Genomic DNA, 27,876 nt, shown 5'->3' with positions numbered 1-27,876 from the left:
AAGCAGGTGACCAGTAAACATATCAGCACATTGTGACCCATGGAGGAAATATGAAATATGATATTAAACAAGCCCCATTGCTGCTGCATGCAAGAGTGCATTTTCTTGCAAAAAAACATGATTGCAAGTTCCCTATTGTCAAATCTACAGTACACCGAAATAGTCATATTGAGTACAATACAGTATAGAAAGAACAAGGCAGATGTATCCTAAAAGCAATATGGCAAAATAAATCTGTACAATGGACAGTGTATAATGTGACTGACTCAGAAACAACTCAGTAGGTAAAATGTGTAGTAGGTCTATAGATGGTCCAATATAGTAAACTCCTAGCCCTTGATCATGCAGGCCAAAGAGGGTGAAAACAGCCAAGATTACCCACTCAGTGTAAAGATAATCTGTCTGGGTTAGAACAGGCCACCATATGATATGTTTGGTACATTTAATTTTACATTTTAGTGGTACAAATGTATTGCCTCTCCTATCGTTCTTCAGACAGTTTTACAAATACATTGATAGGAGTTTGAGTGCATGCAATATCAACTAGGGCTTGCCATTCACCCATTAATGTTCATCAGCAGTAAACAAGACCATAGAAGTAGTGTTTTCTGGAGTCAACCAAATATATTTTACGTATATAGATGGATTTAAAATAAGACTTTGTCCTCTCCATTAAAACAGACAAAAACACTCACAGTCCATGCAAAGTGGATGGAGATAATGTACATCAAATACAATGTGTATGTGGTATGTGTGTAGGGTGTGTGTGTCACTTCTCCTGCATCACTTCTCCTGCAGCAGAGCTGGGATGTTAATGTTCCATCCGATGGCTTGCCGGTCGAAGCCACAGGTGAACAGGTTACATGTCGCGTTCTCCTCGTTCCACACCGAGCAGCACACCATGCGCCGATGACCCTGGAATACACACGCACACACACATACCAACACAAGAAAAACTCAAAGACCACACAACATGGATAACAAAGCTCAAACAGACTTCAATGTACTTGTGTACAGTATCACACAGCTACACAAGTTAAAACCCCCAACAACAACCCTTTGACCTCCCTGGTACACAGCAGTACATTTCCACATCAGCAGTGTTAATGGCTGTAGACACCGAGGCAGTGTCAGCACTCAGCCTGCAGGAAGCGACTGTCTGTGTGTGGAAATGGATTGGAGAATCTTTCCTCCTCTCTCTCTCTCTCTCTCTCTCCCTCCCACTACCTCTACAGAAGGGGCTGTCTGTGTGACAGACAAAGAGATGGAGAATCTTTCCTCCTCATCTCGCTCCCATTCTTTCTCCCTCTCTCCCTCTGAGGAAGGGACTGTCTGCATGACAGAAGGATAGACAAATAATCTTTCCTCCTTCCCTCCTGCTCTCTTCCCTCAGTACCTACCTGTCTGTTGCTGCGTGGTAGTCGTGCCAGTCTTACTCCAGTCATGTCAAACAGCCTGACTTGCCGATTGTCGTGTGGGAGAGCGATGATTCTTTGGTTGGCTGAGACACTTATCCTGGAAGGAGTTCAAACAGAGAGTATGGAGAATTAGACAAGAGCAGGGAATAAAGCTTGACTTGATGTGTTATTGACAATGTTATTAATAACTATATGTACAGGTGGAGCTGTCACTCAACCACTACACCTAAACTGTCAATCTGAACTGTGCTCGAGTTAAAACAAAACATCCATATTTTGGAAAATATGAACATAAAAAGTTCTTCACATACAATTAAATGTCTCTCCTACCTGTTAACAGCAGAGTCTGTGCGGATGGTTGCTATGGGCGACCTCATGTTCTTCAAGTCCCACACCTTGACGGTGCGATCGTCACTCCCCGACACCACATTGTCCCCCACTGTGAACACAGCTGACGTCACCGTGCTGGAAAGACACACAAAAATCAACAGAATGATCATTGTTAACATTTCTCTCAGAGCCACCAAATCTCGAAGCTATACTATATTATTAATGTAGAGGCACATTTTGTTGGAAGCTTGTGATATGTTTTACCAGTTATTTTTCATAGTCATTAAATTAGTCAAACATACACTATATATAAAAAAGTATGTGGACACCCCTTCAAATTAGTGGATTCGGCTATTTCAGCCACACCCATTGCTGACAGGTGTATCGAGCACACAGCCATGCAATCTCCATAGACAAACACTCAACGTGGCACCGTCATAAGATGCCACCTTTCCAACAAGTCCTGCTAGAGCTGCCCCGGTCAACTGTAAGTGCTGTTATTGTGAAGTGGAAACGTCTAGGAGCAACAACGGCTCAGCCGCAAAGCGGTAGGCCACACAAGCTTACAGAACGGGACTGCCGAGTGCTGAAGCGCGTAAAAATCGTCTGTCCTCGGTTGCAACACTCACTACCGAGTTCCAAACTGCCTCTGGAAGCAACGTCAGCACAATAACTGTTTTTCGGGAGCTTCATGAAATGGGTTTCCATGGCCAAGCAGCCGCACACATGCCTAAAATCACCATGCGCAATGCCAAGCGTCGGCTGGAGTGGTGTAAAGCCTTCCCGCCATTGTTCTCTAGAGTGATGAATCACGCTTCACCATCTGGCAGTCGGAAGGACAAATCTGGGTTTGGCGGATGCCAGGAGAACGCTACCTGCCCGAAAGCATAGTGCCAACTGTAACGTTTGGTGGAGGAGGAATAATGGTCTGGGGCTGTTTTTCATGGTTCAGGCTCCTTAGTTCCAGTGAAGGGAAGTCTTAACGCTACAGCATACACTGACATTCTAGAGGATTCTGTGCTTCCAACTTTGTGGCAACAGTTTGGGGAAGGCCCTTTCCTGTTTCAGCACGACAATGCCCCCGTGCACAAAGCAAGGTCCATACATAAATTGTTTGTTGAGATCAGCGTGGAAGAACTTGCCAGGCCTGCACAGAGCCCTGACCTCAACCCCATCGAACACCTTTGGGATGAATTGGAACACCGACTGCGAGCCAGGCCTAATCGGCCAACATCAGTGCCGACCTCACTAATGCTCTTTTGGCTGAATGGAAGCAAGTCCCCACAGCAATGTTCCAACATCTAGTGGAAAGCCAGAAGAGTGGAGGCTGTTACAGCAGCAAAGGGGGGACCAACTCCCTTTTAATGCCCATGATTTTGGAATGACATGTTAGACAAGCAGTTGTCCACATACTTTTGGCCATGTAGTGTATCAAATCAGAAACAAAGAAAAAAGTATCTCAAAGCTATCACATCAAAACACTGCTGGCAAATAACAGGAAAATGGAGTCTATTAAAGATGGAATTCGTAGTGGTGAAACTACCACGTCCATTTGCGATATTACAACATCAAAGACGTTACTTCAAACAACGAACACCGTTTATTTTTCCCTCTGAAAAATAACTAACAATAACTAATCCGCCTAGGGCGACCAGTGGTGCAGTTTCACTTTATGCGGATCTCAGCTTTAAAAGGTGTGTTACTCTTCTTCTAAGACTCGTTATGTGTGACTCAAGTGAAGTCATTCAGCCTGTAGGGAGAGTCATCTCCCTGCCGTCACACAGTTATTCATAAATGAGAGTGATATAAACCGTGAGGAGGGAGGTTAAGATTATTATTAACAATCTAACAGCGGGGGAGTAACAATCAGGCAGTTCCAGAGCGGAGCTCCTCTCCCCAGCCCTGCCTGTCTCTGCGGCTGCCTCTCAGCGTGCCGTCTCTGGGTACGCCTGCCTCCGGCACTGGGCTGGCTGGTTGGTTGTTGGAGCCACAGCTAGTGGAGCAGTGACAGTGTAGAGGGCATGTTCTGACATCAGCAGCCTGAGGAGGTGCTCAGTGCTTAGCCTGGGGGGCTAGTGTGAGTGTGTCTTGAAAGTCACCATAGTCTCTGAGGGTCAGGAGAGGTTGGCCCAAAGGTGCTCACCTCAGCACCTTTTCCCAGGCGGGAGCCAGGCGTGATGTACCACGTCGCTCTTACACCTTGCTGAGGTCAGGACAATTCCTTTAATGGACTTATTTAAGATTTCTTATTCATTTCACACATCCCTGTCATCTTTTTCTTCCAACCCCCCCTCCCTCTCTCCACTGAAGGAGCCAGGAGGATTCGATTTGGCGCTCTGTTCGTTCTGATTAAGATTAGCAGCAGAAGAGCCCCATGCAGCACCATTTTAGCCTCACTCACTGGCTAACTCCTAGCCATCTTTAATTTAAATTGACATTATATTACAGTTTAATTATGGGGCTAAACTCTGCCATATTAAAGATGTGGGGCCGTGTCAAACTGTACGTAATATGACCACCGGGGGTGCACGGCTCGCTCATGGGCGGGTTTAAATTTAAGACCGCATCCCAAATGACACCCTATCCCCTATATAGTGTACTACTTTTGACCCGGCCTCAAAGTGCTCTGGTCAAAAGTAGTACACTATGTATGAAATAGCTGACCAGTCCAACATGCTTTTTGACATTGTAGGGTAGGTTTGCTCACCAGGGATTGTAAAGTGGAGAGGAGATAATAAATTAAAAGCGTTATTAAAGTCCTATTATAACTTGGGAGGTATTCTGAAATGTTACGTCGCTCCTGAGCCGACTGACAAGCAAGGTCAAGGCTCATTAGGAAGAGGGGAGAAGAGGGTAGCAGGGAAGGAGAAGGTCCAGAGGTATCAGTGACTGGGCCAGTCTGTGTTAAAGGCTAAAGAGAGACGTCCACCTATTAACCCTGGACATTATCTTTCATCTTCCTGAGGTCTACATCCTTAGCTATCATTAATGTGTTTGTAGATTTTGCATTATAAATCATACAATAACAGGGGATAAAATACTGGTACACTGCATTTTTCAGGAAACATCCTGTGGATATATTTGGCGTACATAAAATACAATAATTCTGTGTCATTTCATTGTTTGAGTATCATAATGATCTAACATTTCCTCCCGTTTCTATGTATATCATATTAATAGAAGATTCTAGCCTGTCAAAGAATAGAACCTGTTCTCTATATTTTTCCCAACATTACATTATGTTTAAATTGCACTGAGACGAACATTCACAGTGACTATAGAATCAGATTTATGTTGGCATATTCCTCTGAAGCGCTGTGTCAGACACACAGACACACACACACAGACGCCTAACTGTGATCAAACGCCTCGGAACAGAAGCGACAGAGACAAACGCGACATGGCATCCCGTTGGTAAAGCAAGTCTGCTGCCACTTCTCATCTGCACTCTACTTGTTAGATCACGTACATTGTGTGTGTCCCAAATGGCACCCTATTCCCTATATAGTGCACTGGTGTTGACCAGAGCCATATGGATCCTGGTCAAAAATAGTGCACTACACAGCAAATAGGTTGCCATTTGGGATGCAGACACAATTATTCCACAATTATAAGGAGGGGGGACTTAGCGGCTGAATATGCTGTGCTTTTGACTGCCACCATACTCTGTCACTGTGCATTAGCTATAATTGCGTCTGAAGACACTGCAAATGAGCCACTCCTTCCCCAAAGCTCTCTTTCGCTATCTATTAAACCCTTTATACTAACGCTCCCCAATAGGGCCCATTGTTGCAACATTACACTGTGCTGCTCTGTCAAGAGGACATGTTATCAGAAACATTAAAATTGTTACATTTACATTTGTCATTTAGCAGACGCTCTTATCCAGAACGACTTACAGAAGCAATTATGGTTAAGCGCCTTGCTCAACGGCACAGACAGAGTTTTCCTAGTCGGCTAGGGGATTTGAACCAGCGACCTTTCTGTTACTGGCCCAACCCTCTTAACTGCTAGGCTTCAAAGCTAGGCCATTGTATTCTTCGGTCACGCTGCGGAGCCAATTCAGACAAGACAACCCTCTGAACAAGAGACAGATACTGTGTGAAGAAACATCTAATCCAACCATGCTAACCATCCCAAAATACTCCCCCAGAGACTATTGTACCTAGTAGCATCCTCTGCCATTTAACCAATGCTTACAATTGGCATTTTAAAGTACTGTATGAAAACATTCTGCAATGGTACAATATGTGTCCAAATGAGGTGCTTGGTATTTGGTAGCAGTGATATGACCAACAGCTACTCCCTATAGTTAAACATATCAGGCGTTTTGTTTGTCACATATTTGTCCCTTCTGAAACAGATTGCAGCGTTTCTAACCCCCTGCTGTCAGTGTATGCGACAGGAGCTCCCTAAGGGAAGGCCCCTCTGTGGTGTCACTCAGCAGCTCAGAACTCATGGCTCCACATGACGTGTGTGTGTGTGGCGGGACAAAGTGGTTGTAGGGAGTTCCAGGGCCAGGGGACATGAGTTTGTGTCTGTGTGTGTGCGTGTGTGTGTGTCTAACTGAGCCTTCACAGGGAGGCCTCCCTGCCAGGCTGTGTGTGGGCCTCATTCATCTTGTTGGGCGCAGGGCAGCCAAGCGTCTCCCTACAGCTGACAGTACACACACACACACACACACAAACAGTCTACCGCAACACTTGGCTCCCTGAGAGGGCCTCAATCAGCGCACATACAATGCTATGACTGACACGCATTAGGACTAACAGCTGTCTCAGCTAACACACACACACATACTCACACACAGCACCATGTACAGAACTCTCTCACACACACACACGAGAGAGCAGTTTCTCAGATACAGTATGCACGTGTTGAAGTAAACACGTTCTTAAATAAGTCATTAATTGTTCCAGGTCTAGAAAAAGAACAGTAAGACTTGATCTCACTGCCTACCTCTGAATAAAAATCTACCTCCCACTCGTCATTACTGCTAAGGGTTCTGAGGAACTGAGTTATTTTATTTATTTCACTTTTATTTAACCAGGTAAGCCAGTTGAGAACAAGTTCTAATTTACAACTGCGACCTGGCCAAGATAAAGCAAAGCAGTGCGATTAAAAACAACAACACAGAGTTACATATGGAATAAACAAAACGTACAGTCAATAACACAATAGAAAATCTATATAAAGTGTGTGCAAATGTAGTAAGTTATGGAGGTAAGGCAATAAATAGGCCATAGTGCAAAGTAATTACAATTATAATTTAGTATTAACACTGGAGTGATAGATGTGCAGAAGATGATGTGCAAATAGAGATACTGGGGTGCAAATGAGCAAAATAAATAACAATGTAAATAACAATATGGGGATGAGGTAGTTGGGTGGGCTAATTACAGATGGGCTGTGTACAGGTGCAGTGATCGGTAAGCTGCTCTGACAACTGATGCTTAAAGATAGTGAGGGAGATAAGTGTCTCCAGCTTCAGAGATTTTTGCAGTTCATTCCAGTCATTTGCAGCAGAGAACTGGAAAGGATTGCCGACCTAAGGAGGTGTTGGCTTTGGGGATGACCAGTGAGATATACCTGCTGGAGTGCATACTACGGGTGGGTGTTGCTATGGTGACCAATGAGCTAAGATAAGGCGGGGATTTGCGTAGAAGGGATTTATAGATGACCTGGAGCCAGTGGGTTGGGCAACGAATATGTAGTGAGGGCCAGCCAACGAGAGCGTACAGGTCACAATGGTGGGTAGTATATGGTGCTTTGGTGACAAAACGGATGGCACTGTGATAGACTACATCCAATTTGCTGAGTAGAGTGTTGGAAGCTATTTTGTAAATGACATCGCCAAAGTCAAGGATAGTCAGGTTTACGAGGGCATGTTTAGCAGCATGAGTGAAGGAGGCTTTGTTGTGAAATAGGAAGCCAATTCTAGATTTAACTTTGGATTGGAGATGCTTAATGTGAGTCTGGAAGGAGCATTTACGGTCTAACCAGACACCTAGGTATTTGTAGTTGTCCACATATTCTAAGTCAGAGCCGCCGAGAGTAGTGATTCTAGTCGGGCAGGCGGGTGCAAGCAGCGTTCGATTGAAGAGCATGCATTTAGTTTTACTAGCATTTAAGAGCAGTTGTAGGCCACGGAAGGAGTGTTGTATGGCATTGAAGCTTGTTTGGAGGTTTGTTAACATAGTGTCCAAGAAGGGCCAGATGTATACAAAATGGTGTCGTCTGCGTAGAGGTGGATCTGAGAGTCACCAGCAGCAAGAGCGACATCATTGATATACACAGAGAATAGAGTCGGCCAGAGAATTGAACCCTGTGGCACCCCCATAGAGACTGCCAGAGGTCCAGACAACAGGCCCTCCGATTTCACACATTGAACTCTATCTGAGAAGTAGTTGGTGAACCAGGCGAGGCAGTCATTTGAGAAACCAAGGCTATTTAGTCTGCCAATAAGAATGCGGTGATTGACAGAGTCAAAAGCCTTGGCCAGGTCAATGAAGACGGCTGCACAGTACTGTTTTTTATCGATCGCGGTTATTATATCGTTTAGGACCTTGAGCGTGGCTGAGGTACACCCATGACCAGCTCGGAAACCAGATTGCATAGCGGAGAAGGTAAGGTGGGATTCTAAATGGTCGGTGATCTGTTTGTTAACTTGGCTTTCAAATACTTTCGAAAGGCAGGGCAGGATGGATATAGGTCTGTAACAGTTTGGATCTAGAGTGTCACCCCCTTTGAAGAGGGGGATGACCGCGGCAGCTTTCCAATCTCTGGGGATCTCAGACTATACAAAAGAGAGGTTGAACAGGCTGGTGATAGGGGTTGCGACAATTTTGGCGGCTAATTTTAGAAAGGGTCCAGATTTTCTAGCCCAGCTGATTTGTAGGGGTCCAGATTTTGCAGCTCTTTCAGAACATCAGCTATCTGAATTTGGGTGAAGGAGAAGCGGGGGGGGGGACATGGGCAAGTTGCAGCGGAGGGTGCAGAGCTGGTGGCCGGGGTAGGGGTAGCCAGGTGGAAAGCATGGCCAGCCGTAGCAAAATGCTTGTTGAAATGTTCGATTATCGTAGATTTATCGGTAGTGACAGTGTTTCCTAGCCTGCTGGGAGGAGGTGCTCTTATTCTCCATGGACTTTACAGTGTCCCAAAACTTTTTGGAGTTAGTGCTACAGGGTGCACATTTCTGTTTGAAAAAGTTAGCCTTTGCTTTCCTAACTGATTGTGTATATTGGTTCCTGACTTCCCTGAAAAGTTGCATATCGCGGGGGCTGTTCGATGCTAATGCCGTACGCCACAGGATGTTTTTGTGCTGGTCAAGGGCAGTCAAGTCTGGGGTGAACCAGGGGCTATATCTGTTCTTAGTTCTGAAATTTTTGAATGGGGCATGCTTATTTAAGATGGAAAGGAAAGCACTTTTAAAGAACAACCAGGCATCCTCTACTGACGGAATGAGGTCAATATCCATCCAGGATACGCGGGCCAGATCAATTAGAAAGGCCTGCTCGCTGAAGTGTTTTAGGGAGCGTTTGACAGTGATGAGGGGTGGTCGTTTGACCGCAGACCCATTACGGACACAGTGATGAGGGGTGGTCGTTTGACCGCGGACCCATTACGGACGCAGGCAATGAGGCAGTGATCGCTGAGATCCTGGTTGAAGACAGCGGAGGTGTATTTAGAGGGTAAATTAGTCAGGATGATATCTATGAGGGTGCCCATGTTAACGGATTTAGGGTTGTACCTGGTAGGTTCCTTGATAATTTGTGTGAGATTGAGGGCATCTAGTTTAGATTGTAGGACGGCCGGGGTGTTAAGCATATCCCAGTTTAGGTCACCAAGCAATACGAACTCTGAGGATAGATGGGGGGAAATCAATTCACATATTGTGTTCAGGGCACAGCTGGGGGCTGAGGGGGGTCTGTAGCAAGCGGCAACAGTGAGAGACTTATTTCTGGAAAGGTGGATTTTTAGAAGTAGAAGCTCAAACTGTTTGGGCACAGACCTGGATAGTATGATAGAGCTCTACAGTAGATTGCAACTCCGCCCCCTTTGGCAGTTCTATCTAGACGGAAAATGTTGTAGTTGGGAATGGACATTTCAGAATCTTTGGCCTTCCTAAGCCAGGATTCAGACACTGCTAGAACATCAGGGTTGGCTGAGTGTGCTAACGCAGTGGATAACTCAAACTTAGGGAGGAGGCTTCTGATGTTAACATGCAAGAAACCAAGGCTTTTGCGATTACAGAAGTCAACAAATGATAGCGCCTGGGGATCAGGAGTGATACTGGAGGCTACAGGTCCTGGGTTTACATTTACATCACCAGAGGAACAGAGGAGGAGTAGAATAAGGATACGGCTAAAGGCTTTAAGAACTGGTCTTCTAGTTCGTTGGGTACAGAGAAAACAAGGGGCCGATTTCCGGGCGTTGTAGAATAGATTCAGGGCATTATGTACAGATATGGAAGGATATGAGTACAGTGGAGGTACACCTAAGCGTTGGGTAAAGATGAAAGAGATAGCATTACTGGAGGCACCGATTGAGCCGGTCTCTGCGTGTGTGGGATCTATCTGAGACAGGTTGAGCAGGACTGGGGGCTCTACATTGAAAAAGTACAGTTAGAACTAACCGAAACAGCAATAGGCAAGGCATATTGACATGGGAGATAGGCATAAAGCAGTCACAGGTGTTATTCGAGAGAGCTAAGACAACAGCTGGTAATGGTGACGAAAGTTTGAGCTGAGGCTAAAACAGATAAACAGGATGGGGTACCGTATAAAGGAACAGTCCAGCAGGCATCAGCTGTGTAGCTGAGTGATCATAAGGTCCAGTGAACAGCAATAAGTACGTCCGGGAGAAGTTCAGTGGCTGCTACGCTACAGGCGAGCTGGAGGCACGGCTGTTGATTGCGTGTGCTAGCGGGCCGGGGCTAGCATATGGATCTTCGTGGTCGTCGCAACGGGAAGCCTGTTGAAACCACATCAGACGATTACGTCGGCAGACCAGTCGTGATGGATCGGCGGGGCTCCGTGTCAACACTAGGAGGTCCCGTCCGGTTGACAGAGAGGTAGATAGCCAGGAGATGGGCCTGGCTCGAGGCTAGCTCAAGGCTAACTGGGGTTAGCTTCAGGACAGTGGTGATTAGTGGTGATTAGCCAACAACAACAACAGCCATTCGGTTGCAGCTAGCTAGTTGCGATGATCCGGTGTTAAGGTCCAGTGATTCAGTGATTCCGGCAGAAAATCCGATATGCTCTGGCTCGATAGCGCGATGTGCAGACTGGCCGATAATTGTCCAGGCTAGAGCTGGCTGGTAGGTAGTGCAGGTCACGGCCACGGACAATGGTGAAGACCGCTAACGGTGGCTAATAGCAAGTAGCTAGTTAGCTGGCAAGTTTCAGCCAGAGGTTTTGGATAAAAATGTATGAAGAAATAATTGAATTCGTTCCACATTGGGTGAGGCGGGTTGCAGGAAAGTATATTTAGTTAAAGGATGGAAAGTGAGAATGAGAAATATATACGAAAAAGACAAGAAAAACTAAAAACAGGCTATTTACATGAGGACACTACAGAAAACACGACTGCACTGCTTTGCCATCTTGGAGTGTTGTTATAATAGAGTTCTTAGTTAAAGAGCTCGTATAAAGATGAATAACTATAAATGGTTCAAGAAGGACACAGACTTTGTTCAAACGTGGATAGTTTGAGTAATTTTTCATTTCGGACAATTTTCGAGCAGTACTAAAGCTACAAAGTTATACGCAGCCATGTTTTTAAAGCACTTCACATCGTGGGTGAGCTTTATGTGGTAGTTCTGACTACAATGAACTGCTGCTGTTGCTCAAGGGTTGACTTAGCTCAAAAACAAACCCTTTTTGTCTTAGAAAAAGGCGAGAGAGAGAGAGAGAGAGAGAGAGAGAGAGAGAGAGAGAGAGAGAGAGAGAGAGAGAGAGAGAGAGAGAGAGAGAGAGAGAGAGAGAGAGAGAGATTCAGGCGAGTGGAGGAGGTATCAGTGGACTTGCTTGAGATGCTGTGAACGTAGAGAGAGGAAGGAGAAGATAATTGCCTTAGTACTAACGGGCCACGACAGACAGCCGACACACACACACACACACACACACTCACAGTGGCTGTGCTTGTGTTAATCTCATTACAGTGATTGTCTATGAGAGAGAATGAAAGTGGGGATCTGTAGGAATTATACATGTTGGGGTCGAACATAATGAGCACCATGTAATCCCCAGCAATCAAAGGCTGCCAGAAGCAGCCTGCCTGTACTACACCACTTTGCATTAACGAGACTGACGACAGGAGTCACATTCAAATGGTTTGAGAGTAAGAGGAGGGGGGGGGTGGAGGGTTTGGGGGGAGCTGACAGTCCACGTTTTCAAATGAGCCACTCAAATTGAGCCTTTAACAGCATCGGAACGAGAGGGGCCAAATTACACAGAGCGAGGGATGAGTGAGGGATTAACGGGGAAACGGAGTGATAAATGGAGAGAGCAGAAGGGAGGAAGAGAGAGTCTCAGACGGTGGTCAAAGTGGTGAAGACGAGGTGCTCAATAATAAATGATAAAGAGGCAAGTGGAGGATTTTGCCTGAAGCCAGTCGGGTCCAGGAAATTAATGTGACATGTTTTTATAAAGAAAGAAAAACATAAAAACACTGAAAATGGTTGGAGAATGCTTCAGAGTGGTGATGTATCGACTGCTCTATGGGTGAAATAAGATGTTGTACTGCCATCTTGTGGAGGAATTAGCTCCAACCTTACAACAACTGCGTCCGTTTTAGTGAAAATGATGTATAGTGTAGCCACTGAAATAACAATAGAGACATCACTTGTGACGTTAAGCACCTAAATTGCTTGTAGGGGACTGTGTGTGTGTGTGTGTGTGTGTGTGTGTGTGTGTGTGTAACTCACTCGGTGTGTCCCTGAAACACATTAACAGAGTGGATGGAGGGGTCTCTGAAGTCCCACAGACGGAAGGTGGTGTCTCTGGACGAGGTGACCACTAGACGCTGGCTTGGATGGGTACAGCAGTGGGTCAGCTCCTGGTCGTGGCCTGGACACACACACACACAAAGTATTAAAGATGTGGGTCCATGTGAAACTGTACTTAACATGACATTGTTATGATATGAGGTCAAGGTTAGTGTTAGGGCATAGACAAATACACTATCCAGGATACACTTCCACAATTCATTCCCCCAGGGGGAAGCAGCAACCTTGTACTGGTTCTGAGCCAGGTTGATAAGCACATCAGCGTGCAAGCCGTGAGGCTGCTGGTTGGTTTGGTGGCCATGAGGCCTTTCGCTTGGTTTTGAATCTTTAGTTTAGGCATGCCTGTTTGTATTTTATTTTTTTATATTTCATTTGTATTGACAGAGGGGTACAAAGAACCCTCTGTCCCCCCCACACTCAATCATGAAATTAAACAAACAAGAGAAAAGAGCAGGATTCTAAAACTTTACCCTCACACACTTTTTTGTAGCCTAGGGTCCGGGACAAATGTGGCCTTTTCTAAACGCATTTCATGCAATTTTACATTTAGCAGAATATTTTTTTATACCGCACAAATGATCGAAATGACAGGCTACTTTGACACTGACAAACAGAATCTGAGATCAATAAAAATGACCTCGTCTTGAATCAATAGCCTAGGCCTAGGTGTGGGGAGACACACATATTGTACAATATGAGAAGGAAATTATAGTCCTAAAAAAGCTTTCCAATTTCACCCAATGATGTGCAGCTCACACACCGGAGATGGCCAATGCGCTCTCTCTTGTTTTACTTTGTAAAACAATGCTGTTCGCTCAATTGGCCTATTTGGAAGTTGATCTAATATTTTGCTAGCCTCTACAGACAGATTAGAACAGGGGTGTCAAACGGGTTTAATCGGGCCCGCGAGATGATTTTGAAAAAAAAATTTTTTTTTTTGTAAAGTATAAAAATGCTGCTGTTCCAATTGCGCCCACTGGATGGCGCAATAGCAATTGTGTTAAGCAAGCAAACTGTTTATACCGGGGCAGAGCAAGTAGGTCAAGTACGTGCAGCCAATGAGCTACTTTGTTTTGCCCGCGATATTTATTACGGCTTCTACTTTTAACATTATGTGCTTTGGCACCCTCATTGCCCCAATATGTCTCTGTCAAAAAAGAGAAAAGTGGACGCAGAGTGCAGAGTGTTCCAAGAAAAATTGTCATCCTATTTATTCACGGAATTGAATGGGAAAGCTGTATGTTTGGTGTGTTCAGAGCATGTTGCAGTGCTGAAAGAATATAACCTTCATCGCCACTATGTGAGTCTTCATGCCGACAAATATGACAACTTTCAAGGACAGCGGAGATGAGAGAAGGTGAATGAACTGTTGGCGGGTCTGAAGAAACAGCAGTCTGTGTTTACTCACAGCCAAGACATCAGTGACGCTGCAGTGAAAGCTAGCTACCTCATTGCTAATGAAATCGCAGTGGCTCCAAAACCATTTAGTGAGGGTGAATTTGTAAAAACATGCATGATGAAGGCAGCGGAGATTGTGTGCCCTGAAAAGCGTCAGGCTTTTGCAAATATCAGCCTGACAAGAAACACAGTTGCAGACAGGATTTCCGATCTTTCAGTGGATTTGGACAGCCAGTTGAAGCAAAAAAAAGTCATTTATTGCGTTTTCGGTTGCAATTGATGAAAGCACGGACATTACAGATGTTGCACAACTGGCCATTTTCATCCGCGGAGTTGACACATTGACCGTCACCGAGGAGTTCGTGGAGTTGGTGCCGATGACAGATACAACGACAGCAGCTGATATTTTTACCGCACTCGTCGGCGCGCTGGACAGGGTTGGAGTGGACTGGTCCCGCGCTGTCAGCCTGGCTACAGATGGTGCGCCCTCAATGATCGGGAAAAAAGCAGGCGTTGTGACAAAGTTCAGAGAGAAAGTGCAATCTGCAAATGGAGGACGTGATTTTTTGACTTTTCACTGTATTTTGCACCAGGAGGCTTTGTGTTGCAAGTCATTAAAGATGGATAACGTCATGAAGGTGGTCATCCAAACTGTTAATTTCATCCGATCCAGAAGCCTGAATCACCGTCAGTTTGACAGCCTTCTCAGAGAGAAAGACCACATCTATGGCCTGCCATACCACACTGAGGTAAGATGGTTAAGCCGAGGTGCTGTGCTGAGGCGTTTCTTTGATTTACGAGAAGAAATTGAACAGTTCATGGAAGAAAAGGGCAAACCAGTGTTAGAATTTCATTCCGCAGAATGGATGCAGGACCTTGCATTTATGGTGGATGTTACAGAGCACCTGAATAACTTGAACAAACAGCTGCAAGGGCGCAACAAAGTTGTCACGCAGTATTATGACAGCATACGTTCTTTCAAGTTGAAGCTGTCATTGTGGGAGACGCAACTTGCCGGTGGTGATGCAGCTCACTTCCCCTGTCTGAAAAATGTGTGCGCGACCCAACATGTGGCAGACATGAAGCGGTTCAAAGATAAAATAACGGGACTGTTACGGGAGTTTGAGCAACGCTTTCAGATTTATGTTTATATGTTTTTATGTTGATGTGCTATTGTTTTTAATTGTTTTTATTTTATTTGTATATTTAACCTATTCTTGACTCTGTGGTTCTTGCACTTGTTTGGGGAACAGGATTTCATTATTTTTATCTACATTTCTGCCTGAGAAATGACACCTGATATAGTTCTGTGATCTGTGAAACAGTTCTGTTAATCACTGAGGCATTGTGTGTTTGTGTGTTCTTTTTCTTTAGAATTTTCAAATAAACTTGACGTGTTTTATGATTAATAGTGATGTTGTGCTTGTACTATTTTGGACACACTGTCCTCAGGCTCCAGCTTTATGTTGTATGTTGATCGTATTAAAACAAAGAAAACAATCTGAAGTTGTTGTTTTTAAGTTATATATACCATGATTTTTCCGGTCCGGCCCACTTGGGAATAGATTTTCCTCCATGTGGCCCCTGAGCTAAAATGAGTTTGACACCCCTGGATTAGAATCTTCTCTTTTCAGCAGGAGCCATTTGCTTTCCAACCTGTGTTTTCCCGCGATTGTATTAGAAATATTGCAAAAGCCCTGTTTTGGCTGCATGCTGTTCACTGACAGATTTGCAGCACATTCCGGACTGTAGGCTATGCCTTGTGATTGGGCTAAACACAATCCACAGCTAGGTAAAAAAATAAAGCTGTTGATCCTCTGTGGCAAAATTATAGGCCTACTCCTGGTGTGGTATTCTGAATTATTTCATTTATTTCTGAACAGACAGCAGTAAATCTATAACTTTGGCAAATGTTTTCAATTTATCATGGGTGCTGTAGCACCCTTCCCGCGGCTATGATTCTATAAGGATATAAATGATGAATTGCAACGCAGGAGAGATGATAGTTGCAGGCTCAGTTCTATCTGAGCAGAGAGAGGGAGAGAGAGATATAATAGAAAGTGAATCTCATTCTAGTTCTGTAAGAGATACAGGCACGCTTCTCTCTCCCCACAGCAACGGCCACGGTTTGTTCTCTAGACTACAATGTTGCACAAACGTTAAACCCGGGCCGCCCAACCCAAATCAATTCTTAGAATATCAGGCACGGGCTGAAAATATACATTTTCACAATACGTTTTTTAGGGGACATTAGAATTACAGAGGCGGCAACTCAAATAAATTCTGAAACGGTTTTATTCAAAATGTGATATTGCAAACAGTGAAAATATTTTTTTATGTCATGACAGGTAGGCCTGCTGGATCCTGGCAAATAGGCTCCGGAACGAATAAGTCCAAAACTCAAAGGTGCCGGATGCTGTTCAAATTAAGCACAGCAGTGAGAGGTTATTTTCCTGGCACCACACTCCCAGAGCCCTCACCTCCTCCCTGTAGGCCGTCTCATCATTGTTGGTAATCAAGCCTACTACTGTTGTGTCGTCTGCAAACTTGATGATTGAGTTGGAGGCGTGCTTGGCCACGCAGTCATGGGTGAACAGGGAGTACAGGAGGGGGCTGAGCACGCACCCTTGTGGGGTCCCAGTGTTGAGGATCAGCGAAGATGTTGTCTCCTACCTTCACCAACTGGGGGCGGCCTGTCAGGAAGTCCAGGACCCAGTTGCACAGGGCGGGGTTCAGACCCAGGGCCTCGAGCTTAATGATGAGCTTGGAGGGTACTATGGTGTTGAAGGCTGAGCTATAGTCAATAAACAGCATTCTTACATAGGTATTCCTCTTGTCCAGATGGGATAGGGCAGTGTGCAGTGTGATGGCGATTGCATCGTCTGTGGATCTATTGGGGCGGTAAGCAAATTGAAGTGGGTCTAGGGTGACAGGTAAGGTAGAGGTGATATGATCCTTGACTAGTCTCTCAAATATGTGGAAAGAGGGCGGAGAACAAATGACCAGAAATAATGCAAAAAAAAATTGATTCATTGGCCACCTGCGTTCAGTCGTTTATTGCAATGGAGGCTTGTTTTGCCAGACAAATTTAGAGACTGAGGAATGCAATTTATTCCAATATCCAGTCGGTGGTGGCAGAGGGAGCACTGAGTTCAAAAAGTTAAAGTGTGGAAGGATGTTCATCTTGATAATAGAGATCAGTGATTGGAATGACACCACGTCTTCGAGAATCTTGTTGTAATTATTTGTAACTATGGATTGGACTATGGGGTGGATATCAAATCCCAGGTATCTAAACTGTTTAACTACAGGGATACCAAGTGTTGCCATCAGGGCATAAAATGTACTTTTTGGTCCACCATCCACTGTGGCAGGTAGATTTAAAAATCTACCAGCCACTGATTTATTTCCAGGCAATATTTTTTTTTTTACACTAAAACCACACCAACAAAACAAAAACAAATGAGCATGCTTTGTAATGTTTCTGAAATAGTAAATGTATTACTAGTAAGAAGTAATGTGGTATATTGTTTAACAAAAAATCTTATGACCAGAGTCTTTTGACCAAAATATCACAGATGAGACAAAAAAAATAAACGTTTACCGTGGTAGCGCGACTCGAGTCATGTTTGTGCCTGTGAGATTGCCCTTACAAAAAAAAAATCTGTTTTTAAACTGCAGTAAAAGTGCAGTAACTGCAGTTGACTGTGGTATTTTGGATGCAGTAATTGCAGAATACTGCAGTTATACTGCACTCTACAGTGGGGAAAAAAAGTATTTAGTCAGCCACCAATTGTGCAAGTTCTCCCACTTAAAAAGATGAGAGAGGCCTGTCATTTTCATCATAGGTACACGTCAACTATGACAGACAAAATGAGAGAAAAAAAATCCAGAAAATCACATTGTAGGATTTTTAATGAATTTATTTGCAAATTATGGTGGAAAATAAGTATTTGGTCAATAACAAAAGTTTCTCAATACTTTGTTATATACCCTTTGTTGGCAATGACACAGGTCAAACGTTTTATGTAAGTCTTCACAAGGTTTTCACACACTGTTGCTGGTATTTTGGCCCATTCCTCTATGCAGATCACCTCTAGAGCAGTGATGTTTTGGGGGCTGTCGCTGGGCAACACGGACTTTCAACTCCCTCCAAAGATTTTCTATGGGGTTGAGATCTGGAGACTGGCTAGGCCACTCCAGGACCTTGAAATGCTTCTTACGAAGCCACTCCTTCGTTGCCCGGGCGGTGTGTTTGGGATCATTGTCATGCTGAAAGACCCAGCCACGTTTCATCTTCAATGCCCTTGCTGATGGAAGGAGGTTTTCACTCAAAATCTCACGATACATGGCCCCATTCATTCTTTCCTTTACACGGATCAGTCGTCCTGGTCCCTTTGCAGAAAAACAGCCCCAAAGCATGATGTTTCCACCCCCATGTTTCACAGTAGGTATGGTGTTCTTTGGATGCAACTCAGCATTCTTTGTCCTCCAAACACGACGAGTTGAGTTTTTACCAAAAAGTTATATTTTGGTTTCATCTGACCATATGACATTCTCCCAATCCTCTTCTGGATCATCCTAATGCACTCTAGCAAACTTCAGATGGGCCTGGACATGTACTGGCTTAAACAGGGGGACACGTCTGGCACTGCAGGATTTGAGTCTCTGGCGGCGTAGTGTGTTACTGATGGTAGGCTTTGTTACTTTGGTCCCAGCTCGCTGCAGGTCATTCACTAGGTCCCCCCGTGTGGTTCTCGGATTTTTGCTCACCGTTCTTGTGATCATTTTGACCCCACGGGGTGAGATCTTGCGTGGAGCCCCAGATCGAGGGAGATTATCAGTGGTCTTGTATGTCTTCCATTTCCTAATAATTGCTCCCACAGTTGATTTCTTCAAACCAAGCTGCTTACCTATTGCAGATTCAGTCTTCCCAGCCTGGTGCAGGTCTACAATTTTGTTTCTAGTGTCCTTTGACAGCTCTTTGGTCTTGGCCATAGTGGAGTTTGGAGTGTGACTGTTTGAGGTTGTGGACAGGTGTCTTTTATACTGATAACAAGTTCAAACAGGTGCCATTAATACAGGTAACGAGTGGAGGACAGAGGAGCCTCTTAAAGAAGAAGTTACAGGTCTGTGAGAGCCAGAAATCTTGCTTGTTTGTAGGTGACCAAATACTTATTTTCCACCATAATTTGCAAATAAATTCATTAAAAATCCTACAATGTGATTTTCTGGATTTTTTTTCTTCTCAATTTGTCTGTCATAGTTGACGTGTACCTATGATGAAAATTACAGGCCTCTCTCATCTTTTTAAGTGGGAGAACTTGCACAATTGGTGGCTGACTAAATACTTTTTTTCCCCACTGTAACTGCAATCATTTTTCGCAATAGTTGAAACTCAAACATAGAAAAACAACCTAGCTTGTGAACAAAACAACGTATATCGGCAAGAAACACAAGGACAAAGTCTCACTTCAGTAGACTTTCATTTCAAGTAAATTAGACCAATTTCTATGCCTGTGCGCAGCACTTCTAAAAATGAATCTTACACTCAGCTCTTTACGTGCGCACAGCCCCTAGCCAGGCAATGTTACAGGAAGAGGTGGAATAAGCTCTATAGGATTCATAGTTCTTTGTTTTTGTGCGATTAATTTCCCAGCTATGAAACAAAACGTCAGCAATACTTTGAAAACAGCTACTGCAGCATTTATTTTACTATAAATGTGATCATACTTTAATATTTGTATTCACAACCCTTGTGAAAAAGATTGCAGTCAGAGTGCAGTATAACTGCAGTATGCGGCAAATACTGCGTCCAAAATAACCTTTTTTTTACTGCAGTAATTTTGCAGTGTAAATGCAGTTAGAGTGCAGTATAACTGTGTCTCTGTGTCCAAAATACCACAGTCGACTGCAGTAACTGCACTTTTACAGCAGTTTCAAAACTGCATTATTTTTTTAAAGGGAAATGTCGCTGGTGAAATAGACATCTTACCTGCCAATGCCAAAATCTACCCGCATTTGGCAGGTGTTCATTTTAGGTCCTGGTTGTCATTGGATAATCTCCCATATTAATTAGAGGTAAAAAGGCAGACTTGACCCAGTAGATTTTATAGTAGTTTTCCTTTTTGTATATATTTATTTTCGTCCCCATCTGAACATAATGATCCGCTTGGAAAGCCGACCAAGAGGTCAAGATGGAGCTTGCGCTGAACTTGGTAAGTTGCTGTCTCCTGGGCACATGTGCATCCAACACTGTCGATTTCTCACATAAATGTACCCATTCATTCAGGTTACAGACCATGTTACTAGGCCTAGGACCCCTAGACTTAGCGAGTGCAACAATATTGGCAGGCTAGTTTTTTGGTTTTCGTAACAACAGCCAGGGGCTGGCTCGGGCGCAGGTTTGAATCTATTTTTGACATTGTAGCGTTGCCCACCAGAGAATGCAGAGGGGAGAGGAGATTTCATTGAAGAGAACCATTGATAATACATATGCATAGTCTGGATGTGTCCGTCCTCTGTGCCTACCTGTCAGTGTGTGGACCAGCTCGGAGGTCTCCACCTCGTATAGGTTGGCAGCCCGGTCCCAGGAAGCAGTGACCACCTGCTTGCCCCCCACCAGCCAGTCTGCAGCGATGACCACCCCTTGGTGGCTCTTCAAGGTGGTGGTGGCCACGCGGATGGTTGGGACCTCACTGCACGGACCTTCCCCGTCCCCGTCACCATCCTCCCTGTCTGAGAAGTCCAGCTCGTCGTCACACAGTGCCTAGAGCAGCGGGGAACAGAGTTTCTTTACAGGCCCCTTATCTTAAATTGTATCTCCTGTTCGTTCATCATTTAGGAGTATCTATGAGTGATTTAGAGGTATGAAAGGTGTGTGTGTGTGTGAGAGAGAGGATAGTGTATGAGTAAATGTATGCATGAGAGATGTGATAAAGGGTGGTGAATGAGTGAGTTGAGGGAGTGAGTGGGTGGGTGGGGCTGTGAGTAGATGACAGGGGATGAGACTCACGCTGATATCTGCTAGAGGCGGGATGACGGGCAGTTGTACCATGTAGCGCCAGATGTGAGCCGTCTGGTCCCCAGACGCTGAGGAAACACACACACACACGTGAAGACACACGAACACACACACACGAATAAACACAGATGGACTGAGAAGCGTCACTTTAGCAAACACACCCCCACACAAACAGGCAGTCATCTATCACATCTCATAGTTCTAATGATGTGCCAACTCACAGCTACCATAGCAAACACACACAGAGAGAATAGAGATTATGAATGTGACGATGAAACACGTCAAAATGGAGGGAAAGATATGTGAACACTCGCTGATGAGAGTCATGTTTCAACACATCTGTACTGAGGTGACGGCACAGTTGAACAACAGTTAAACAAGAACAGTTGAACAACAAGCAACAGCTGAACTAGCTACAACAGTCACACAATCTACAACACAGATTAACACCTGCATGTGGTGTATTCGTAGCATCACCATACATTAGCATACCTGTAAGGGCCATCTGTTCCGTAGGGTGAAACTTGATGGAGTTGACTGATCCTGCATGACCAGCATATCTAAGCAGACATTTCCCTGTCTCTATACTCCACAGAGCAGCAGAGTGATCTGTGGGGAACATTGAAAAAAAGTTACAACCTATTTATCCAAAGCTTTATGGCAAAACATTTCCCAGCAAGTTTTATCTCAAAACACCTCCTAGCACAATTCCAGATTCCAGTAATTAGATAATGATGCCCACCTCTTCATATGTTAACATGTAGCCTAAATATGTATGCGTTTCTCTTGTGAAGTTTGTTGTTTATCCTTTCAAATGTATACATTTCAATTTCAGGTCCACCTTGGAGGTGACATATCTGACCTGCTGATGCGGTCCCCAGAACCACAGGTGAGTTCCGTGTGACTGCTAGGTCCCAGATGCCGTCCCGGTGGCCCACATACTCCCTCAGGATCTGACACACAGCTCTGGATGTGGTGGCTTTGAAACTGGACACTATCTACCGAGAGGAGACACCACAATGTTCTCACTCACTAACCACACATTGGTGCTGGATAGGCCAGTTTCCCCCTTACTATGTAAAGCGCTTTGAGTACCTCAGTTGGTAGAATGGCGCTATGTAAATCCAATCCATTATTAACACACCCACTCACTACTACCCCTGTGAACAGTAACTGTGCCTTATTCAGACTCAAAAGCACCATTATTGAACAACCAGTAAACAAGAATGTAGCCTATGGTCAAAAGCAGAGAAAAATAATTGGAAATAGGGTTCAGGTTACAAATAGTGAGTTTGCCATAAACATACAGTACAACGCGTAACTGTGTACTTAAATATTGAAACAATGAAAAGCTTTCAGTCTATACAGATCTGTTCACTCGTTCAATAAACTTTTGTGGGAGAGGAAGTATTCATCTAAACCACAACTCAGTTACAAAAGGGCTTTTGATAGCAGTAAATCATTACACAAGCTCTAATGATCTTAACAGCTAGAATGTTTACATAGAAGCTTACTCTTATTTCCCCATTCTAATCAACGATGAATGAGCGCCAGTGTGTAACACAGTGTGTAATCAAACATACCTTGCTCGTGGAGGCTTTGTAAGTGGTCATCAGTTTCTGAGAGAGCTGACTGGTACTGTGACTGGCTGTGTATGTACACAAAGATGAACACATGGTTAGATCGTTAGAGAAACAGGTTGGATTTCTTTCTTAGAGGAAGGCATAAACACCTCTAAACTATAAAAAAAGATGTATATATATTCATCTCAACCTTGGCTTTACTAATGTGTCAGCCCACATAATAATACTGTGATGAGATTCAGACCATATGCAAAGATAACAAAACTGTACCTTGTTTATTTTAATGGTTTAACACTAGAGTAGCAGTTATATTTACTATTCTGTAAGTAAATGCTACAAGAAAACCAGTGAAAATAAACTAGCAAATAAATTCATCAATTAACAATATCCAAGCCTATAACAAATGCAATTCAACTGTATTATCCCTCAAGGGAAGACTAAATACTATACTTCAGGTTAACTGTACCTTTCGCTTTCAGAGCTCCTTTGCTCAGCTCTCCTCCGTCTATGGTTTGTCCTTCGGATACTAGGCGCTCGTTGAGTGTATCAATTTCCCGGCGCACTGCAGAATTAGCGCACACACACGGTTATCGGACAACACAGATGACAGACAGCCACCACAAAACCACAAGGAAGTCAATCAGCTTCCTCAAGATCAATATTTCACCCCACAAACATAAAACAAACAGGTGGATGAGTGGTAGACTGTGGTACCAAATCAGTCCCCGAAAGGGGGCAGACATTCCTTCCTACAATACTTCCATAACATTATCCATTGATCAATTACTGTCTGTATGTAAATAGGCGAATCAATAATCATCCATTTTGGGCGTTACATTAAATACACATGATATGCCGTCTTGTTTTCACTTACATTCTAAGTTTTCAATGTAGAGATTCTCAAACTCCCGCTCTATCTGTCCAAACAGGTCTAGTAGATTGCTCCGCAAGGATAGGGGCAACTTGGAGTCCTGCAAACAAACAAAAACTGTTCAAGTCAACATCATCAAATAAACAGCACAGTTCTGTATCCATTCTGTTGTTCTGCTGTTGCTTGTGTTTGGACAGAAAAAGGGAAGAAGTTTTATTAATCAACTTCACACTCTGACAGGCAAATATCTATCCAGACATGACAAGCCATTGTTTTCTGTAACTGATGCAAAATAGTCACCAAGTAACTTCACTAACACAGATATGTCACTACCGTAAAACCAAGTTACAACAGACAGTGGTCCATAACAAGAACTAACACAGCCATAAATGTCTCATTATAAAACAATAATATCGAACTACCTTTTGTTCTGACTTACCAGTACCTCCATTCTCTACAACTCACAGTTCCCAGTGAACAGGTTGCATGCATGCAGATCAAAACTATGCAAAGACAAGTAGGCCACCATGAAAAGTCATACGGTTTTAACAGCTACTGAAACTGCTGCTATCCATATAGCTTAGTCACTAAACTGTAACATGAAATTAGGAAACCAAATAGCCTATCTCTCAGTTCTTTAAATTGACACACACGTTCAAGTGCACGAAAGTGAGCGAGAATGAGGTTAACCACTCTCTCGCCATTCAGTCAACGACACATTTAAACACACTATGTTGAAAGAAAAAAAAGGAAAAAGGCAATTAGCAGCAAACAACAGTCGGCCCCTTAATTCTTTCAAAGCTGCTCAATCATGTGCTTAAAGACCTACGCCTAAAGATCTCCTAGGTTACCGAGTGAAAGGCTATGAGGGCCTAACCTCTAGTGTAGCAGTATACAGTGGCTGGCGGATGGATACGGTCAACAATGAGCCAACAGGTACTGGAGAGAGAGCCTTGATGAAAAGAATACTCATACCTGCACAAGCGGACGGTATTAAAACTTGATGAGACAACAGCAGCTTGTGGTACTGTTACTGTATGCTCAGAGCAAATAGACTGGACAAACAGGCTAATGACAGTCTATAGAGGGACTGTCTAGAGAAAAATCATAATAACCGATGCCAGTCATCTGAAAACAATATAACCTAGACCTAAATATACTGAGGTGATGCTTATTCATCATGACTACTCACACTTGAATAGGCCTAATAAAACGTTTTTAGGTTTTTTTAGATGGACAAAGGCTAGCCTACACAATTTATTAACAACGGTAAAACATTGAGAGGACAAATTCTAACGTAATTTCAGTTTCTGCTTTTGTACTGTACTGCTGTCAACTTCCTTTTTTATTGGTATAGTGATAACATGGGCTTGATCAAACAGTAGGCCTAGGATTTATTACCTCACTGACTGTGAGGTAGCCAACACTGTGTTTGCATCAGGGATGGTGCCCGACTGTCTGTCTCATCAAAAGGCTCTTAGTCTTGCTGTTAGAGACAAATCAACTGTGTCCGAGTATTGTGAGACACTATCCAATTGATCGTGGAGGTATGGTTAATCACTAACTTATTTAACTTAAATATTAAGCCAGGAATTGTAACTAGAGATAGGCTAATTCACTTATTTAATGTATTGAGTCAATAATTTAACATTCATGTATTTTCAGCAACTCTAACACTAAAGTAGACAATGTCTTTATACTCTTCTCTGAAGGAGGCTTTTCATCTTAGGCTTATTTTTAATAAGGTTACTACCATGGCTAACTACACACATTTCATTAACTAGCCTACACACATACTGTGTACACACTTGACTAACTATACACAGGTTTCAGATTCAAAATGAAAACAACCTAGGCTAAATATACACCTATCTGCACCTCAGTCCCCAAGGGACCCTGAGACACATGATGTATGTCTACACTTTCTCTGAGAAAGTACAACATCTTACTTAAAGCATAACACTTGAGTTAGCCATGATATTGTAACACCAGGTAGAAAGCCTGTCGCAAAAACCGGCCGGTACTGTCCTCTCTCCCTTATAATATCACACAAACAAACCTCCCACCAACAAACAGGTTGACAATTGACATGCTAATCAACATACAATGGTTAGCTTTTTTTTTTTTTACTGTAGTGGTTTCAATTTCAGTAGTACATCTTACCAAACGGACTAGCTAACATTACAGGCCGTCATTGTAAATAAGAATTTGTTCTTAACTGACTTGCCTAGTTAAATAAAGGTTAAATAAATAAATAAAAATTACAAACAGATACAAGCTTACTGCTTTTTAAAACGTTCATATGTTTTAGAGAACGAGAGCATGTGTGTGCGCATGTATGTTTGTGTATTGAGATACCGTGTGTGCTGTTTGTGTGTTTACTTTGTGTGTGTTTACTGCGGTAGTCAGCTCACTCACCTGTCCGTCCAGCATATCCCTCTGCATGCCTGTCACTGTGCGCTGCTCCTGGTCAGTGCTGTTGCTGCGCCGAATGGACAGGCTGTGGGACTTGCGCTTCTGCTTGGTGTGACGGGCGGCGGCACTGCTTCCACTCTCTACAGGCATTCCTCCTCTGTGACGTCCTCCGGTTCACTTCCTACCTGAGGCTGAGCAAACACAACCCATGGTTCAACCCTGGCTGTCAGCTTTCACGTTACTGCTCTCTGCTGTCGCCTGGAGAAAAACTGTGTCCTAAATGGAACCATATTCCCTATATAGTGCACTACTTTTGACCATAGGTCCCTACATAGTGCAATAATTTTACCCTGGTCAAAAGTAGTGCACTTTAAAGGGAATAGGGTGACATTTGAGACAAAGCCAGAAGCTTTATTGTTCTTATCATAGCACTGCTGGTTAAATACACTTTCTTGTAGCTACAGCAATACACTTCCCTTGTACTGTAGCTACAGGATAGTAAACATTCACTCTATCTAGGCAAGTTATCAGGAAAATGAGAATGAGTAAATTGTCCATAGACTAGACTAGATCAGTAGACATTCAACATGATCATGCAAAAGATGTGAGCATTTGAAAAGCCAAAGAAAACACAAGACTAGGGCTGCGTCCCAAGTGGCATCTTATTCCCTAGTATAAAATGCACTACTTTTGACCAAAACCCTGTGCTCTTGTCAAAAGTAGTGCACTATATAGATAGGGAATAGGGTGGTATTTGGGACGTGGAGATGCATACCATTAGTGAGTAGCAGCATGACAAGTACATTGTTGCATCCTAAACTGCCAGTTAATGAAGGTGATCACAATGATGTGGGTGGCCAGTAGGCTAGTTTCCACAGTTGATGGCGAAAGCCCTCAAAGACACCACAGGCTGGACAGACAGATGGAAAAACAAGATGTCAATAAATGGGCAAAAGAGTGATCTGGAGAGCAATTTGCCTAATAAATCAGACTTCCACACTCAGATTCGAAAGAGGCAAGACAGCAATGAGAACACAACAAATGTTAAACAACGTATTGATAGAGATGATGCATCGGTAGTAGGGGTTGTTTGATTTTGACTTGCCTTACTTTTAGCTGTTAGCTATGTGAATTAGTTAGCTATATGAGAGTTGTCATGAACCAGTCATTAGCTAAGAATGGCATGTAACTAGCTAATGTTTGCATGCGACCTGTTATAGTCATGTGTGGCTATGGTTAGCAAGGCTGCTTTATATATCAAGGCCATTCTACCGGTAGTTAGCTAACGTTAGTTGGAGTAAATAATCAGATGGAGAATGCAGCTAGCTAGCACCGATTTCTAACTAGCTAACTAACCATCTAGAAAGCTAACTAACTGGCTCTGAAATATCGTTTTTTTTCAACAAAATAGTACTCTAACTAAGCTACTTACTTTATAAAGGTAGCTACGCAAGTGTCATTTGAAGGTCGTAGAAAAATAGAGGGAGAGAGCACGTACATTTCCAGAAAATTGGCTCTCGGGTTTATGATACGAGTCGGCTCTTCACCGCTCATGAATCAAGCGCCGTCATACGACACAAGCAACGCGAGGCTTTGGTGGACGAGAAAGGCAATCAAGGAATTGTCAAAAAGTTACGGATTTGATTTGACAGTCGTAGAGATATCTCAGACAGTTAGGGGACACAGACAAATATCTAATGTATTGTGAGTAGCTAAAAAGTTGTAAATTAATACATTTTAATACATATTTGACTGTTTTAGCTTACGTCACTTTCATAAAACTGAGTAGGAGAGATGCCGCTGTGCTGCTATGTCATGTGATAAGGCAT

General features: G+C 43.6%; 1 protein-coding gene across 3 annotated transcripts; it reads right to left on the bottom strand.

Moving 5' to 3' along the window:
• Nucleotides 1–121: 121 nt before the first annotated feature.
• Nucleotides 122–27,621, bottom strand: LOC121549937 (WD repeat-containing protein 37). Of its 3 annotated transcripts, XM_041861933.2 has the most exons (14): nucleotides 27,480–27,621; nucleotides 26,823–26,957; nucleotides 26,051–26,238; nucleotides 23,636–23,732; nucleotides 23,228–23,323; nucleotides 22,762–22,826; nucleotides 22,041–22,176; nucleotides 21,671–21,787; nucleotides 21,170–21,246; nucleotides 20,686–20,923; nucleotides 12,676–12,817; nucleotides 1,749–1,883; nucleotides 1,401–1,515; nucleotides 122–915 (listed from the first exon to the last, which is right to left on the bottom strand). In XM_041861933.2, the coding sequence occupies exons 3-14, from the start codon at nucleotides 26,195–26,197 to the stop codon at nucleotides 784–786; spliced, it is 1,497 nt and encodes a 498-aa protein (XP_041717867.1). In that variant the 5' UTR covers nucleotides 26,198–26,238; nucleotides 26,823–26,957; nucleotides 27,480–27,621; the 3' UTR covers nucleotides 122–783. The 3 variants fall into 3 exon arrangements, with proteins under 3 accessions (XP_041717867.1, XP_041717866.1, XP_041717868.1); XM_041861932.1 differs by lacking the exon at nucleotides 26,823–26,957 and having other exon boundaries at nucleotides 27,480–27,620; XM_041861934.1 differs by lacking the exon at nucleotides 26,823–26,957 and having other exon boundaries at nucleotides 27,546–27,577.
• Nucleotides 27,622–27,876: the final 255 nt, after the last annotated feature.

This window comes from Coregonus clupeaformis, chromosome 34 (assembly GCF_020615455.1).
Source record: "Coregonus clupeaformis isolate EN_2021a chromosome 34, ASM2061545v1, whole genome shotgun sequence".
Taxonomy (NCBI): domain Eukaryota; kingdom Metazoa; phylum Chordata; class Actinopteri; order Salmoniformes; family Salmonidae; genus Coregonus; species Coregonus clupeaformis.
This window is presented reverse-complemented; position numbering and strand designations above follow the sequence as displayed.